This window comes from Parambassis ranga, chromosome 13, assembly GCF_900634625.1.
Source record: "Parambassis ranga chromosome 13, fParRan2.1, whole genome shotgun sequence".
Classification (NCBI taxonomy): Eukaryota; Metazoa; Chordata; class Actinopteri; family Ambassidae; genus Parambassis; species Parambassis ranga.
Window position 1 is genome coordinate 24507592 of NC_041033.1, and position 16318 is coordinate 24523909.

Genomic DNA, 16318 nt, shown 5'->3' on the forward strand with positions numbered 1-16318 from the left:
AGTCTGCGCCGCTCCATGCACCCCGCTGCGTTGCTTGCTCGCTGCCGCTGGGGGGCGCTGCCTCCCCCGGTCCTCCTCAGGGGTCTGATGGCAGGATGGCGGAGGCAGGGGGACCGGATTCCACCGCGGCCCGGTGCCCAGACGAGTCATCGGACAGCGAACCGGAGCAGGAGCCCGGAACCCCGCAGAAACTCATCCGGAAAGTCTCCACGTCCGGACAGATCCGCAGCAAGGTACGGGGTCCGACCCGGCGCGTCCAGAGCGGCCGTGTTCGGTCAGCGGCTGTTTTCATTCAGCGGGGGTGGGCCACACCAAACCTGGCTGCATCGCTCTGTGCGGGGTCAGACCGCCCCACAGAACTGCATGCATAGACCCGGTTCCGCTCCTCCACGGATGTCCAATATGAAAGGTTTGCTTTAAGGGGGCTTTGGTGAATCCGGCACAGCCTCCTCACACACTACCCGTGTTCCTAGGTCCAGCTTTGCCCCCCTTCCCTCCATCCTCCTCCCGGTGCCGGCTGTAGCCTTACGAAGGAGGATTTCATTGAAACCCGAGCTTCTCGGTGGATGTGGATTCTGCCGGACTGTGGAGGGGTCGTGTTGTACTCCCGGCCCGTTTGATCCGCGTTGGTCGAAGCGTCTTCTGAACGTTCATTTAATAAGCAGAGTCCGGACCGGGCGGCTCGCAGAGCCAGCAGCAGAAGGGCCACAGACACCGGGACTGTGCAGCAGCGGTCCGGACGTCGAGAAGTCCAGACGTGAGTTTTAGCTTAGAGCCCAAACAATGGAAACTAAAAACATCACAAACAGGCGCGTTCGGGTGTTTCCGTGAACCGGCGCTGTAGGCTAGGCTAACCCGGCTAGCTGCTGCCCGCTGGATGGTCCGAGGCCCGCGGGAAGCCCCGCTGTTTCCCACCGCAGCCAGGCGCCACACGCCGGCTTGACTCCGAGCTGCGGCCCGACTACAGATCGGGGGAATAAGAGGAGCAGAGCCGGACGAGGAGGATGTGAGGACCCGTTTAGAGACATAACGGGTCAGGGTCTGAGGACCCGTTAGTTTAGAATAATGAGACCTAACGGGTCAGGGTCTGAACCGCAGTGTGTGAGCGTGGGGGTGCAGGACTTCACAGAAACTCAACATAAACCCAGAGCAGGACCAACAGGTCTGTGAGTCCTTTAACAATAGAAATAAAACAGGCCGATGGACCTGAAGGTGGCGCTGTTCACCTGTCAGTGTAATGGGGGTCAGGTTCTGGAGTGGAAGTGGTCTTTAGTTCCTCACATGTTCAGGAGTTATACTGAATGTTCGTACGGCCCCTGAAGGCAGCAGCCCGGTTCAGCCCGGTTCAGCCCGGTTCAGGAAGCGTTTCTATTTAAAGCTGTTCTCCTGAAGAAGGAGTCATGTGGGGAAGGAGGAGGTTTTCCTGCTCAGAGCTGCAGCTTCACTCTCATGTCTGAGCATCTTAAACCGCTCATCCAAGCAGGACGTTCTAGAAGACGCTTCGCTTGGAGCGAAACGTCTTCTAGAAAACTCTACAAGTCCAGACGCCTTGCTTCAATCCTCTCTACGTATGATGACCTGGATGACTGAGAATCTTCATCAACAAACATTATGATTGTTGTTGTCGTTGTTGTTGTTGTTATTGTTATTATTGTTGTTATTATTATTGTTATTGATCAGTCGATGCTTCAATCAGCAGCTGGGCTACATGAAGCAGCTCCGTCCCTGAACCGTGTCAGAGCTGAGGTGCATTGTTGTTGAATCAGCTCTATGTTCACTCAGAAACCATCAGTTCCTCCTGATGTAGAATCAGACAGTTTAAATTACTCTTGTGAGGCTGGAGCCTGCAGCCCTGACGCTTGTCTCTGTCTCTTCACTTCAGCGCTCAGACTAAACTCTTTTTTCCGGCATCTTGTCCAGGGAAGCTCTGAGAGCTCTGAGAGAGTTCAGACTAACAAACTGAAGAGCAGAGAATCTCATCCCATCAGTTAACATTTCTGCTGTAAGCGGCTCATGAGGGGGAGCTGCTGATGTACTGATGCCTGGCTCAGGTGAGACTCTCTGTGTTTCAGACGGTGTTGAAGGAGGGGAACCTGCTGAAACAAACCAACTCATTCCAGCGCTGGAAAAGACGATACTTCAAACTAAGAGGGAGGACTCTGTACTACGCTCAGACTGCCAAGGTGACTGACCGACTGGTCTCAGGTAGAGGGCAGAGAGATGAGGCGGGGCTGAGTGACATGTGTCCTGAAGGTTACTCTTACAGTAGCATTAGGAACAGTTTGAGGAGTATGTAGAGTAAAGCAGTCCGGATGATGCGGTGCTTTTGTCCTGATGTTTGCTCGTCTCTGTCTTTAGTCCATCATCTTTGATGAGGTCGACCTGACAGATGCCAGCGTCGCAGAGTCCAGCACCAAGAACGTCAACAACAGCTTCACTGTAAGTCTGCTGTCTGCTGCTTGGCCGCTTCGCACAGTGACTGTCGCTGGTCCATCCAGCTGCTGCGATAGAAAGCACTGACACATCAATGTCCGTGAAGCACAGTGACGTAAACATGCATGTTGACATGGTGAGACGTTTAAAACACAGGAAGTTTGTACAGAGCAGCTTCTAGCAGCTGTCTTTGATGTGTTCAAACAAACCTCAGCCTGTTTAAAGAAGACTGTGTGTGTGTGTGTGTGTGTCATACAGTATTCATGTGACTCTGTATTTATAGCAAACACACTGTGTGATTGTTCTCATAAAGTGAGTGTCATTATACAACAGACTCACACAAACAGTAACCCCCTCTAGGGGTGGAGGTTTGGGAGTCAGACAGGAAGTAGGTGTGAGTCATATGAGAGGAAGTGGGTGGAGCTAATGAAGGGAGAATGAGGCAGAAAAGGTTTGGCAGACGAGACATCAGGTCTCCTTGAGAGGACTTTAATTTGTTTCTGATCTGCATCAGAGCTGCTACTTCAGCACGGTAAGAAAGCTAACTGGTTAGCTACAAGAGCAGCTGACTGATCACACATCAGGAGGTGACCAGCAGCTCCATTAGACTGTGATGGTTAAAACGTCTGCAAATCTGTCAGACTATTTTCAGTGGCAGAGGAATCACCGAGCACCGAGTGTGTCTCTACACAGCTCTGTAACACTGACCTGACTGTGAGGTTTGCTCACAGCTGACTTTCTGTCTTCATGGTTTGACTTAGAAAAGGAGCCTCAGTGTTTCTGATAGCTCAGAATAGAAACCATGAAGTGATCAATAGCTGCAGTTCTGTGAAAACTGAAGTTTGTTTTAGAATTCACAGTCCTCCTAGAGACACTTTGTGAGTGTCTGACAGAGATGTTTCCTGTCAGTCGTCACCAGTGACGTCAGTGTGGCAGTTTATTTATAACTCTGGAGAATGTTTGAGGAATGAAGCAGACTTTGTTGCTGTTGTTGGTTCAGATGTTTTGAGCTGTTGCAGCTTTGCCGTCTGACTGATTGTTGCCTCCTGACTGACTGATTGTTGCCTCCTGACTGACTGATTGTTGCCTCCTGTCTGATTGTTGCCTCCTGTCTGATTGTTGCCTCCTGACTGATTGTTGCCTCCTGTCTGATTGTTGCCTCCTGACTGATTGTTGCCTCCTGACTGATTGTTGCCTCCTGTCTGATTGTTGCCTCCTGACTGATTGTTGCCTCCTGTCTGATTGTTGCCTCCTGACTGATTGTTGCCTCCTGTCTGATTGTTTGTTGCCTCCTGACTGATTGTTGCCTCCTGACTGACTGATTGTTGCCTCCTGTCTGATTGTTGCCTCCTGACTGACTGATTGTTGCCTCCTGTCTGATTGTTGCCTCCTGACTGACTGATTGTTGCCTCCTGACTGATTGTTGCCTCCTGACTGACTGATTGTTGCCTCCTGTCTGATTGTTGCCTCCTGACTGACTGATTGTTGCCTCCTGTCTGATTGTTTGTTGCCTCCTGTCTGATTGTTGCCTCCTGACTGATTGTTGCCTCCTGTCTGATTGTTGCCTCCTGACTGATTGTTGCCTCCTGACTGACTGATTGTTGCCTCCTGTCTGATTGTTTGTTGCCTCCTGTCTGATTGTTTGTTGCCTCCTGACTGATTGTTGCCTCCTGACTGACTGATTGTTGCCTCCTGTCTGATTGTTGCCTCCTGACTGACTGATTGTTGCCTCCTGTCTGATTGTTGCCTCCTGACTGACTGATTGTTGCCTCCTGTCTGATTGTTGCCTCCTGACTGACTGATTGTTGCCTCCTGACTGATTGTTGCCTCCTGACTGACTGATTGTTGCCTCCTGTCTGATTGTTGCCTCCTGACTGACTGATTGTTGCCTCCTGTCTGATTGTTTGTTGCCTCCTGTCTGATTGTTGCCTCCTGACTGATTGTTGCCTCCTGTCTGATTGTTGCCTCCTGACTGATTGTTGCGTCCTGACCTTCCACCTGAGCGGTTTGCCCCCTCCGTCATATGAAACAGGTCTCTCAGACCGCCTTGTTTCACCACCGTAGTATCACTAAGATCAGGAGCATCCTCTCAGAGTGATGCTGAAAAACTCCTCCAGGCCTTTGTTGCTTCTAGACTGGACTCCTGCAGCTCACCATGTCAGGATGTCCACATCACTGCATGAACAGCTGCAGCTGGTCCAGAAGCAGCAGCTAGAGTCTGACAGGAAGCAGCCAAAGGATCTCTGCTGTTCTAGTGTCTCTTCACTGGATCCCAGTGGACTCAAGAATACACTTCATGATCCTTCTACAAGGCTCTTCATGGACTAGCTCCATGATCTCTGCAGGACCTGATAGAACCGTATGTTCCTGATAGAACAGTCAGACTCAGAGTTCCTAGGATTCATCACAGTAGAATGGAGGACGAGCCTTTAGCTGTCAGGCAGCTCTACTACAGAAGCAGCTTCAGTTCATGAGGCAGACACCGCCTCCACCTTTAAGACCAGACTACACCCTCTCTGTTCAGTAAGGTGTAGTTAGCCTCAAACACAGTGTGTAGGGCTGATACAGTCACAGTCAGGTCCTGACATCCAGCCACAGGTACAACAGGCCTCTTAGTCTTTAACTTCATCATAGCTAAGCTGCTGTAGGCCGACGCTGCCGGGGGACACAACATGATCCACTGAGCAGTCCTCCACCTCCCCAACACCATCTCTACTCCCCCACCTCCTCTCCTTCCCCCTCCTCTCCCCTCCGACCTATCATCCATTATGTTACGTCACTGACTGTGTGTCTAGTCCTTTCTTTGTAGTTTTGTGTTGCCACTGCTTGCCCGGGCTCTGGGCCTCTGTAAAGCACCTAGAGACCTAAAGGGGCACGTGGGGCTGGGGAGAGGTGGGGTACTCGCTAGACAGGTTCACCAGTCCATCGAAGTTGTGTTGAGCTATTTAAATGATTCTTGTTTGATTTGTTTATTGCGAACAGCTGCTACTTTGGCCTGTTCCCAGTAAACCTATTGTGTTGTGGGGGTTAAACTGTAAACTGTATGTCTTCAAACACACACTACCTGTCTTCAACCATCACGTCCCAGTTTGACGGATCCACGGTGGTAAATGATGTCCTACAGAGAAACAGACACATCATCAAATCATGTGTGTGTGGTTGCTTTTTTGTCTCGGTTGCGTCGTACAGGAGCATCACACTTCGGTCAACAGCTGACCCAGTGTCCCTAACACTGACTCTGTATCCAAGGGCAACCACCGAAACACAACTGACAATTGATTCTTTTACTTCTGTCAATCACCATCACTGCCACACGGTGTGTGTGTGTAGATAAGGCTTTTGCTGTCGGTGTGGAAATGGAAGCTTCACTGTAGAACAGAAAGAGGAAGTCAATGAGTCTGGAAACACATAAACAAATACACACAGACACACACCTGATGGCTGCGTTCATGTGCTTCAGGTGATCACCCCCTGCAGACGACTCATTCTGTGTGCAGACAACAGGAAGGAGATGGAGGAGTGGATGGCGGCACTGCGCAGCGTCCAGAACAGACAGAACTATGAGGTGCGTACCGGTGTTACTAGTACACATAGCCGGAGTCCCAGTATGATGACTTTGTCTTTGTGTCTCCCAGTCCACCCAGTATAGCATGGACCACTTCAGTGGGATGCACAACTGGTATGCCTGCTCTCACGCCAGACCCACATACTGCAACGTGTGCAGAGAGGCGCTGTCAGGAGTGACATCACACGGCCTGTCTTGTGAAGGTTCTCACACACACATATATATATATATATATATATATATATATATATATATATATATATATATATATACACACACAGCTACACAAGAAAGAGAACACACTGATATAGTGCAGTCAGAACACACACACAGGCCTTCTCTTTACACACGTTGCTTACACACCTGTGTGTCTGTGTTGCAGTGTGTAAATTTAAGGCCCACAAGCGATGTGCAGTGAGAGCCACCAACAACTGTAAGTGGACAACTCTGGCTTCTATTGGAAAGGACATCATTGAGGACGAGGATGGGGTGAGACAAACGCACACCTAGAAAATCTGTAAAGACCATGTGGGAATCTGTTGTTAACTTGTGACCGCTCTGACCTCAGGTGTCAATGCCTCATCAGTGGTTGGAGGGGAACCTGCCAGTCTCTGCCAAGTGTAACGTGTGTGATAAAACGTGCGGCAGTGTCCTCCGGCTGCAGGACTGGAGGTGTCTCTGGTGTAAAGCTATGGTAAGACAGTATCTGATCTGGCAGCTGGTGAGTATGTGTCAGCATGTGTCTCAGAGCGTCCTTCTGTCTGTCAGGTGCACTCAGCCTGCAAGGAGCAGCTGTCCTCTAAGTGTCCTCTGGGTCAGTGCAAAGTGTCCGTCATCCCTCCGACTGCTCTCAACAGCATCGACTCTGACGGTGAGTGTCCTTTATCTGGCGCTGTGAGCTATTTATGTAGCAACAGCACCCTCAAGCGGCCAGACACAGCAACTACACATTAGCTGAAGCAGAGCCTATTCTGCTCTGTTCTGTTCATTTAGGTTCTGGCTCGGCTTCAGTTAATGGGTAATCTAGTAGTAGTTTAGTCATTGAATTTCCGTCTAGGGATCAATAAATGATCTCTCTCTATCCTGTCATTGAGGTTAAGGCTGTATAAACAGCACACATTGAAGGCTGTTGTGTGTCCAGGTTTCTGGAAGGCATCCTGTCCTCCGTCCTGTACCAGTCCTCTGCTTGTGTTTGTCAACTCTAAAAGTGGGGACAATCAGGGTGTGAAATTCCTGCGGCGATTCAAGCAGTTACTGAACCCAGCGCAGGTGTTTGACTTGATGAATGGAGGACCTCATCTGGGGTGAGACACACACACACACAGGATCTGTATGCAGTGTGTGTCTGTACACAACACCTAACCCTCTTTCTCTCTCAGTCTACGCTTGTTCCAGAAGTTCGATACATTCAGGATCCTGGTGTGTGGAGGAGACGGCAGCGTCGGATGGGTTCTGTCTGAGATTGACGCCCTCACGCTGCATAAACAGGTACAAAATCTGATTTACTTGGGGAGCAGCCTAATGTCCACTTGTGCCTCACTATCAACGTCAACTTTTTGTCTGTGTTTCAGTGTCAGCTTGGGGTTCTTCCTCTTGGGACTGGGAATGATCTAGCCCGGGTTCTGGGCTGGGGTTCAGCTTGTGACGATGACACACAGCTGCCCCAGATACTGGAGAAACTAGAGAGAGCCAGCACAAAGATGTTAGACAGGTGATGTGACGTCAAATGGGATGTCTGAAAGGCGACGTGATCTCAGGCAGGGGACGTAATGTTTTGTCTTCCTGCTGCAGATGGAGCATCATGGTCTATGAGACCAAGTTTCCACGGCAACACTCTGCCTCCACCGTCACTGAGGACTGCAGCGATGACTCAGAGGTAAGAGGAAATTGCATCACTTCCTGGTCGAACCCACTGAGACCATAACACTGAATCATGCAAACCATGGTTGAAAGAAAGAACGTGTTCTGAAAGGCTGACGGCTTTGATTCTCTGATCAAGGTGCAACAGATACTGACCTACGAGGACTCTGTGGCTGCTCACCTGTCCAAGATCCTGACCTCTGATCAGCACTCTGTCGTCATCTCTTCTGCCAAGTACGAATGTCTATCTGCCTGCTGTAGTCTGACGCCACGCTGTGTGCAGCTGTGGACTTTTCATTTGTGTGTCATTGCAGAGTTCTGTGTGAGACAGTGAAGGACTTCGTGGCTCGAGTTGGCAAAGCTTATGAGAAGAACACAGAGAGTTCAGAGGAGTCGGAGGCTATGGCCAAGAAGGTACGACTGCCACTGCACCTTTGATTGTTGTCACTCTCTGTTGTTAGTGCGGAGTCCCGTTTGTGTGTTTGATGAGTCATGTTTCTTTAGTGTGGCGTGCTGAAGGAGAAACTGGACTCTCTGCTGAAGACCCTGAACGAGGAGTCTCAGGCCTCCTCCTTGCTCTCTGCAGCTCCTCCACCCCCCATCGCTGAGGAGCAGGAAGAGGTCGAGGGGGTCATCCTACCCCCTACTGTTCCCGCTGCTGCTTCCCAGGCCCCATCCAGCGCCACCCTCTGCTCCCCTCGAACCAACACCTCCTCTGCAGCGGCGGCCATCTTCAAACCTCGGGAACAGCTGATGCTAAGAGCTAACAGTTTGAAGAAGGCCATCCGGCAGATCATTGAGCACACAGAGAAAGGTTCGCCACCGGACCGACTGCCTCCACGCATTTGTGTTGCTGTAATAGTGAAAGCTGTTTGTTTGTGTTTCGTAGCTGTGGATGAGCAGAACGCTCAGACTCAGCAGCAGGTGTTCTCTCTGAGTCGAGCAGAGGAGGAGGGTCTGGTGGAGGAGGAAGAGGAAGAAGACAAGGAAGAGGACAAGATGTCTCTGCAGTCATCCTACAGTTCCAAACACCGCAACACCCGAAGGGGTTAGTAAGAAGTTCACTCAGGCCGCCTCTCCTAATCACTCAGGTGCTAAGTAGTCTGTCTGTCTTCAGTCAGCAAGACGCCCTGTGAGAAACTAATCAGTAAAGGCAGCCTGTCCGTGGGCAGCTCTGCATCACTGCCTGTCCAGACAGGAAGTCGGGACAACATGCCCATGCTCAACACAAAGATCCTCTATCCTGGTGAGAAGACTGGTATCATTATCTGCTGTTTGTCTGGTATATGGGTCAGCTGTTAGTGCAAGCTGTGTGTGTGTGTCTCAGGCTCTCTGTCCAGCAGCTCAGTCATCAGTCGGCTGCTGGTCAACGCCGACCCGTTCAGCTGTGACCCTGAAAACATGTGAGCCACTGACTCATGATCAGTTGATTCCTGTCTTCCTGTGTTCTGACATTAACCTCGGTGTCTTTGTGTGTCAGGGACTGCTACACTGAGAAATGTGTCATGAACAACTACTTTGGCATCGGACTGGATGCCAAAATCTCTCTGGATTTTAACAACAAGAGAGACGAGCATCCTGAGAAGTGCAGGTACGAACAAACAGCAGAGAACAACTGGTAATCCGTCTGATCCTGAACTGCCCTTTATGACCACAGGAGTCGCACAAAGAACATGATGTGGTATGGAGTGTTGGGAACTAAGGAGCTGCTGCACAGAACCTACAAGAACTTGGAACAAAGAGTCCTGCTGGAGGTGAGACCCAAAACCGGTGTGTCCACGAATCAGTGTTTACCGTTACGTCACAGCACACACACATCAACAGAAAAAACATCTACTCAAAAATGCAACGCAAACACATCAGGGTCCATTTTATGAAGGAGGTTAACAAACTCTGAGTTATATGTGAAGTGAGATGGAACACTCTGTGTTAAGCATGTGCACCATGACTTTACACAAGCCACCATCAATGGAGCCCCCATGCCACGATTCACCATGGCAACACAGCAAAAACAACCCAGCTGCAGCAGTGAGGCATCAGAGGTGGGAGATTATTATGCACGAGACAGTGCAGAGGTGTATTATTTAATTAGCATATCATAGGTATAAAAACAGCTGTAATATTAAACCTAAAACTTATTTTCAGTTAGCTGCGGACTCCACTAAGGTGTCTAGAAAGCAATGGAAGCATGAATGAGGAGGTGTGTCTACAGTGTGTCTGTAAAGGAGGAGTCGGAGGAAGCTCAGGGGTTCTTGAAGAAAACCTGCTCCAGACCAGGTTATGTTGAAGACTGCATTACCATGGTAATTTCGCCTCTATGCACAGCTTGGCCTTTGGAACCTTGAGAGAGGTTGGAGTAGCCCACGGTGAGAGGCAGAGTACCAGACCTTTCTACTGTCCCTACTGGGGACAGGTCATCTTGCTGGGGGACTTCAGTGCTCACGTGGGCAATGACAGCAACACCTAGAGAGGCGTGACTGGGAGGAACGGCCTCCCCTGATCTGAACCCGAGGGGTCTCTGTCTGTTCGAGCACAAGGCGGTCTACCTGGCCCCTGTCTTCATCATACTGTGTGTGTGTGTTGCAGTGTGATGGTCGTCCCATCCCACTTCCCAGTCTGCAGGGAATAGCAGTTTTGAACATCCCAAGTTACGCCGGAGGAACCAACTTCTGGGGAGGAACCAAAGAGGATGACGTAAGAACTCAACCTGTCCATACGTGCCTGTGTGTGTGTGTCTGTCTGTGTGTGTGTCTGTGTGTGTGTGTCTGTCTGTGTGTGTGTCTGTGTGTCTGTGTGTGTGTGTCTGTCTGTGTGTGTGTCTGTGTGTGTGTGTGTGTCTGTGTGTGTGTGTCTGTCTGTGTGTGTGTGTGTGTGCGTGTCTGTGTGTGTGTCTGTGTGTCTGTGTCTGTGTGTGTGTCTGTGTGTGTGTCTGTGTCTGTGTGTGTGTGTGTGTGTGTCTGTCTGTGTGTCTGTGTCTGTGTGTGTGTCTGTGTGTGTGTCTGTCTGTGTGTGTCTGTGTGTGTCTGTGTCTATGTGTGTGTCTGTGTGTCTGTGTCTGTCTGTCTGTGCGTGTGTCTGTCTGTGTGTCTGTGTCTGTCTGTGTGTGTGTGTCTGTCTGTGTCTGTGTGTTTGTGTCTGTGTGTGTGTCTGTGTGTGTGTGTGTCTGTGTGTGTCTGTCTGTGTGTGTCTGTGTGTGTGTCTATGTGTGTGTCTGTCTGTGTGTGTGTGTGTGTCTGTGTGTGTGTGTCTGTGTGTGTGTCTGTGTGTGTCTGTGTGTGTGTCTGTGTGTGTGTCTGTGTGTGTGTCTGTGTCTGTGTGTGTCTGTGTGTGTGTGTGTGTGTGTCTGTGTCTGTATGTGTGTGTCTGTGTCTCTGTGTGTCTGTCTGTGTGTGTCTGTGTCTGTCTGTGTGTGTGTGTGTGTCTGTGTGTCATGCTCTGTAGTCTTGAAGACCCTGTCAGCTGACCAGTGATGTCATAGGTCCATCTTCTGTCCGTCAGACTTTCACAGCTCCGTCCTTTGACGATAAGATTCTGGAGGTGGTGGCCGTGTTCGGCAGTATGCAGATGGTTGTGTCTCGAGTCATCAATCTGCAGCATCACCGCATCGCACAGGTACCTGTCCACCTGCCTTTATCTTTTCATCTTTCTGTCCCAGTCCAATTGTCTCCTTCCTTTTCGTCTCAGTGTCGGACAGTGAAGATCACCATCCTGGGGGACGAGGGTGTCCCGGTCCAGGTGGACGGAGAGGCCTGGATCCAGCCTCCAGGCTACATAAAGATCATCCATAAGAACCGCACCCAGACTCTGACAAGGGACCGGGTGAGTACAGAGGGGTCAGGGGGACATGCTGCTCTCGTCCGGACACAGTTGCCATATGTCTGAGTGTGTTTTAGGCTTTTGAGAGCACACTGAAGTCCTGGGAGGACAAACAGAAGTGTGAATTCCCCCGTACTCCACCGCCTCAGCCCCCGCTGTCCTCCCAGCCAGAGATCGTCTCAGAGGAGGAGGCGTCGCTTGTCAGTGAGTTTGGTCAGGCAGCCGGAGCTCTCATACACAGGTGAAACCCAGGCCCACATTCATCCATCGGTCCACCGATCCATCCACCCATCACGTTCTGTCTCTGCTCTTTTAGTATCCGTGAGGTTGCTCAGTCTCATCGCAGCATGGAGCAGGAGCTGGCTCATGCAGTCAACGCCAGCTCAAAGGCCATGGACGTGGTCTATGCTGACTCCAAGAGTGCTGGGGTACAGCAGCATGTGTCTAATCTGTCCTTTGAAGTCCTTTACTACCTGTCCTGTCCTCTGCATGTAACTGTTCAGATAACGGTCCTCCTCCTCTCTGTCTTCAGGCCCTCAGCTGCAGTGTGGTGCTTCATATGGTCAGTAATGTCAAAGCTCTGCTCAGTGAGACTGAACTGCTGCTGGCTGGAAAGATGTCCATGGTAACCAAGCCCTGCTGCAGCATGTTGTTAGAGTTGTGTGAATCAATCATCTCTGTCACTATGCAAGGCACCATGAAATGTTGATAAATATAAAATAGAATAAAGAATAAAACGAGTAAAACCAAGTGACCAGTATGAATGTATTCTGTCTGCAGCAGCTGGATCCTCCTCAGCAGGAGCAGCTGAATGCAGCTCTGAGCTCTGTGGCTCAGCAGCTCCGTCGACTGGCCGATGTTCCCTGGCTGTGTCCCATCATCGATCCTTCAGACCACGAGGTAAAACGCCGTCACTTGTTTGTTTACTGTCTCCTTACCTGTCCAATCACCTGTCCACCTGTGTGTTGACCTGCGCTCCTGTCCTCAGGGGCCACTGACAGACTTTTCAAAGCACAGTCGCAGTGCAAAGTTTCGTCTTGTCCCAAAGTTTAAAAAAGACAAAAACAACAAGAACAAGGAGACCTGTGCCACTGTCTCACTGCCAGGTAAACTCTTTCTCCGTCTCCCCTCATCCTTTTTAACCCTTTATCTAACTGGCTGTCAATAGTATTCTGTTGATTCACCATTGGTGGTGACTCTCTGAACCACGTCCCTTTGGTGTCACAGTTCATCAGTGGGGAACAGAGGAGGTGGGGATGTGGCTGGACTTTCTTTGTCTCACCGAGTATAAAGACATCTTTATTGGACATGATGTCCGTGGAGCCGAGCTCATCCACCTTGAGAGGAGGGACCTAAAGGTACTGCTGCTAGCTCCCACAGCTAACCGCTAGCTGTTTATTGTTGTGGTCTGTGCTGTGTACGATAATGAATAGTAACCAATGTGTGTTTCTAAGGACCTGGGAGTGACGAAGGTGGGTCACATGAAGAGGATCCTCCAGGGCATCAGAGAACTCAACAGGAACAGCAGTGCCAGCGAGGCCTAACAAGGTGACTTACTGAGTTCTTCCCTTTGAATATAGTAGTAGGTCAACACTAATCAATGAGCTGTGATACAGATTTTTACTTAGTATTCTTTTGTTTTGTTGCTCAGCAACCGCTGCCAGCTCTCCTCCTACCTCTGCTGCTCTTCACCACATCATCCTCCCAACCCCTGACCCCAGCACGCCTGATTCAGGTCTGTGACATCAAACCTGACTCACTGTGATTGGACCAGGACCTGTGATAGGACCATTAATCAGTGGATCAGCGTGTGCCTTGTCATCTCAGCCACCAGCCAATCCTTACAGAGGTCAGCCAGGGTATGATGATTAGTGACCACCATGTGTCATCACATGACCCCAGACACCAGATGTGCCAGCTGGACCAATCCCTTCTGACTGCCTGTGATCTACACACCACTGAGCCACCCGCTCAGAATCTGTTCTGAGACCTGACATTGGACCAAGAAGCAGCAAAACCCTTTAAACACAGAGAATGTCTCTAACCTGCAATACAAGACGGACCGACACAGAAGAGAACAGCCGTGACAACATCAGTGTGGGACAGCAGTGGACAGATTGAAATGTCTTTCAGCTGTGTCTTTAACAAACAGGCAGGTGGTCAAATGACAAAAAGACCAGGACAGAGGCTTCTGGACAGATCAGGTGCATCTGCTGCAGACAATCAGAGGACAAGCTGTGTGTGTGTGTGTGTGTTTGTGTGTGTGTGCGTGTGTGTCTGTGTGTCTGTGTGTGTGTGTCTGTGTCTGTGTGTCTTTGTGTGTGTGTGTCTGTGTGTGTCTGTGTGTGTCTGTGTGTCTGTGTGTGTGTGAAGACAAAGCAGCTGTCTTGATCTGAACTCTCATCAGGTGTCTCTGTGCTGCTGCAGCTCTAACCCTAACCCAGCCACAGGGATGAATGTGTCACATCTTTATCCCCTCAGCTGTGAAACACTGTGAGTCCACAACATTTCATTTTTTGAACCAAGTGATCACAAAATGGAGAATCACGAGTTTACAGACATTATCAGATGATGCCTTAAATCCATGCTGATCACATATCTGCCAGCCTCACTGATGTGGTGTATTGTTCTGACATGAACGGCTGCTTGTCCGAGGAGCTTGTTCAGTTTGTGAATCAGAAGCTTGCTGTGACTTCGTGCTGGCTTCACATGTTTCCAGTCTGTGGTCTGATATGATCAAAGAGCACACAACTGGAGTTTATGTGGATCTGATACACGAGAAAATGTTCTCTGATGCTCACCACATAATTATTTGATTACAGACATATGGAAGAGGCTGATGTGCACCGAGTTAAAAACACAGAGTTCTGAACAGTTGCCCTAATGCATACAGGAAGGTGAGCTGTTTTTGATCAGCAGTTTTACATCTTTGTGTGTTTTTGTATGGACTGAATCAGGAAATGTACAAAACAATCACACACCATGGATTGGCATTTTTTACTGCTGTGGACACAAGGATACACCCCATGTCGTGAGTTAGATGTGCTGCCAGCATTTAGCGATCAAACTGTCACCGAGAACACACCAGTGCCTTATCGGGCATTCAGTGAAGTAATCCATCCTGTGTATTTATTGGATAATTTATGGGTTCATTCTGAGATGCTGCCATACCTCTGTTTGTACATATGCCCCCTGCAGGGCTGTCACTGTAAATACAAGTTCTGTTGCATATTGAGACTGAGATCATGTGCTCATTGTGAATTCAATTTAATTTTATTATTAATAATAATAATGATAATGAGTTTTATTTGTAATGCACTTTACAGACAGGACAGAGAGGATGAAGGAGGGAGAGAGAGGAGAAGAAGAGGGAGACAGGACAGAGGATGAAGGAGAGAGAGAGGAGAAGAAGAGGGAGACAGGACAGAGAGGATGAAGGAGAGAGAGAGGAGAAGAAGAGGGAGACAGGACAGAGAGGATGAAGGAGAGAGAGGAGAAGAAGAGGGAGACAGGACAGAGAGGATGAAGGAGAGAGAGGAGAAGAAGAGGGAGACAGGACAGAGAGAATGAAGGAGAGAGAGAGGAGAAGAAGAGGGAGACAGGACAGAGAGGATGAAGGAGAGAGAGGAGAAGAAGAGGGAGACAGGACAGAGAGGATGGAGGAGAAGAGGGAGACAGGACAGAGAGGATGAAGGAGAGAGAGAGGAGGAGAAGAGGGAGACAGGACGGAGAGGATGAAGGAGAGAGAGAGGAGAAGAAGAGGGAGACAGGACAGAGAGAATGAAGGAGAGAGAGAGGAGAAGAGGGAGACAGGACAGAGGATGAAGGAGAGAGAGGAGAAGAAGAGGGAGACAGGACAGAGAGGAGAAGAAGAGGGAGACAGGACAGAGAGGATGAAGGAGAGAGAGAGGAGAAGAAGAGGGAGACAGGACAGAGAGGATGAAGGAGAGAGAGAGCAGAAGAAGAGGGAGACAGGACAGAGAGGATGAAGGAGGGAGACAGGACAGAGAGGATGAAGGAGAGAGAGAGGAGGAGAAGAGGGAGACAGGACAGAGAGGATGAAGGAGAGAGAGAGCAGAAGAAGAGGGAGACAGGACAGAGAGGATGAAGGAGGGAGACAGGACAGAGAGGATGAAGGAGAGAGAGGAGAAGAGGGAGACAGGACAGAGAGGATGAAGGAGAGAGAGAGGGGAGAAGAGGGAGACAGGACAGAGAGGATGAAGGAGAGAGAGAGGAGAAGAGGGAGACAGGACAGAGAGGATGAAGGAGAGAGAGGAGAAGAAGAGGGAGACAGGACAGAGAGGATGAAGGAGAGAGAGAGGAGAAGAAGAGGGAGACAGGGCAGAGAGGATGAAGGAGAGAGAGAGGAGAAGAGGGAGACAGGACAGAGAGAATGAAGGAGAGAGAGAGAGAGGAGAAGAAGAGGGAGACAGGACAGAGAGGATGAAGGAGAGAGAGAGAGGAGAAGAAGAGGGAGACAGGACAGAGAGGATGAAGGAGAGAGAGGAGAAGAAGAGGGAGACAGGACAGAGAGGATGAAGGAGAGAGGAGGAGAAGAGGGAGACAGGACAGAGAGGATGAAGGAGAGAGAGAGGAGGAGAAGAGGGAGACAGGACAGAGAGAATGAAGGAGAGAGAGGAGAAG

General features: G+C 49.9%; 1 protein-coding gene across 5 annotated transcripts; it reads left to right on the forward strand.

Moving 5' to 3' along the window:
- The first annotated feature begins 75 nt into the window (after window positions 1–75).
- On the forward strand, window positions 76–14909 carry dgkd (diacylglycerol kinase delta). Of its 5 annotated transcripts, XM_028418895.1 has the most exons (31): window positions 76–233; window positions 2073–2183; window positions 2359–2439; window positions 5894–5998; window positions 6069–6201; window positions 6381–6487; window positions 6567–6692; window positions 6767–6869; window positions 7140–7302; window positions 7378–7486; window positions 7570–7709; window positions 7790–7874; window positions 7998–8092; window positions 8173–8272; window positions 8363–8672; window positions 8748–8906; window positions 8976–9104; window positions 9186–9261; window positions 9339–9449; window positions 9516–9612; window positions 10445–10552; window positions 11357–11470; window positions 11543–11677; window positions 11752–11915; window positions 11991–12102; window positions 12207–12299; window positions 12455–12574; window positions 12663–12780; window positions 12902–13032; window positions 13129–13222; window positions 13326–14909. In XM_028418895.1, exons 1-30 carry the CDS (start codon window positions 96–98, stop codon window positions 13216–13218), a joined length of 3663 nt encoding a protein of 1220 aa, XP_028274696.1. In that variant the 5' UTR covers window positions 76–95; the 3' UTR covers window positions 13219–13222; window positions 13326–14909. The 5 variants fall into 5 exon arrangements, 4 of the variants coding, with proteins under 4 accessions (XP_028274696.1, XP_028274699.1, XP_028274697.1 ...); XM_028418898.1 differs by lacking the exons at window positions 76–233; window positions 2073–2183 and having other exon boundaries at window positions 2403–2439; window positions 6069–6112; XM_028418896.1 differs by lacking the exons at window positions 76–233; window positions 2073–2183; window positions 2359–2439 and adding an exon at window positions 2846–2965.
- Window positions 14910–16318: the final 1409 nt, after the last annotated feature.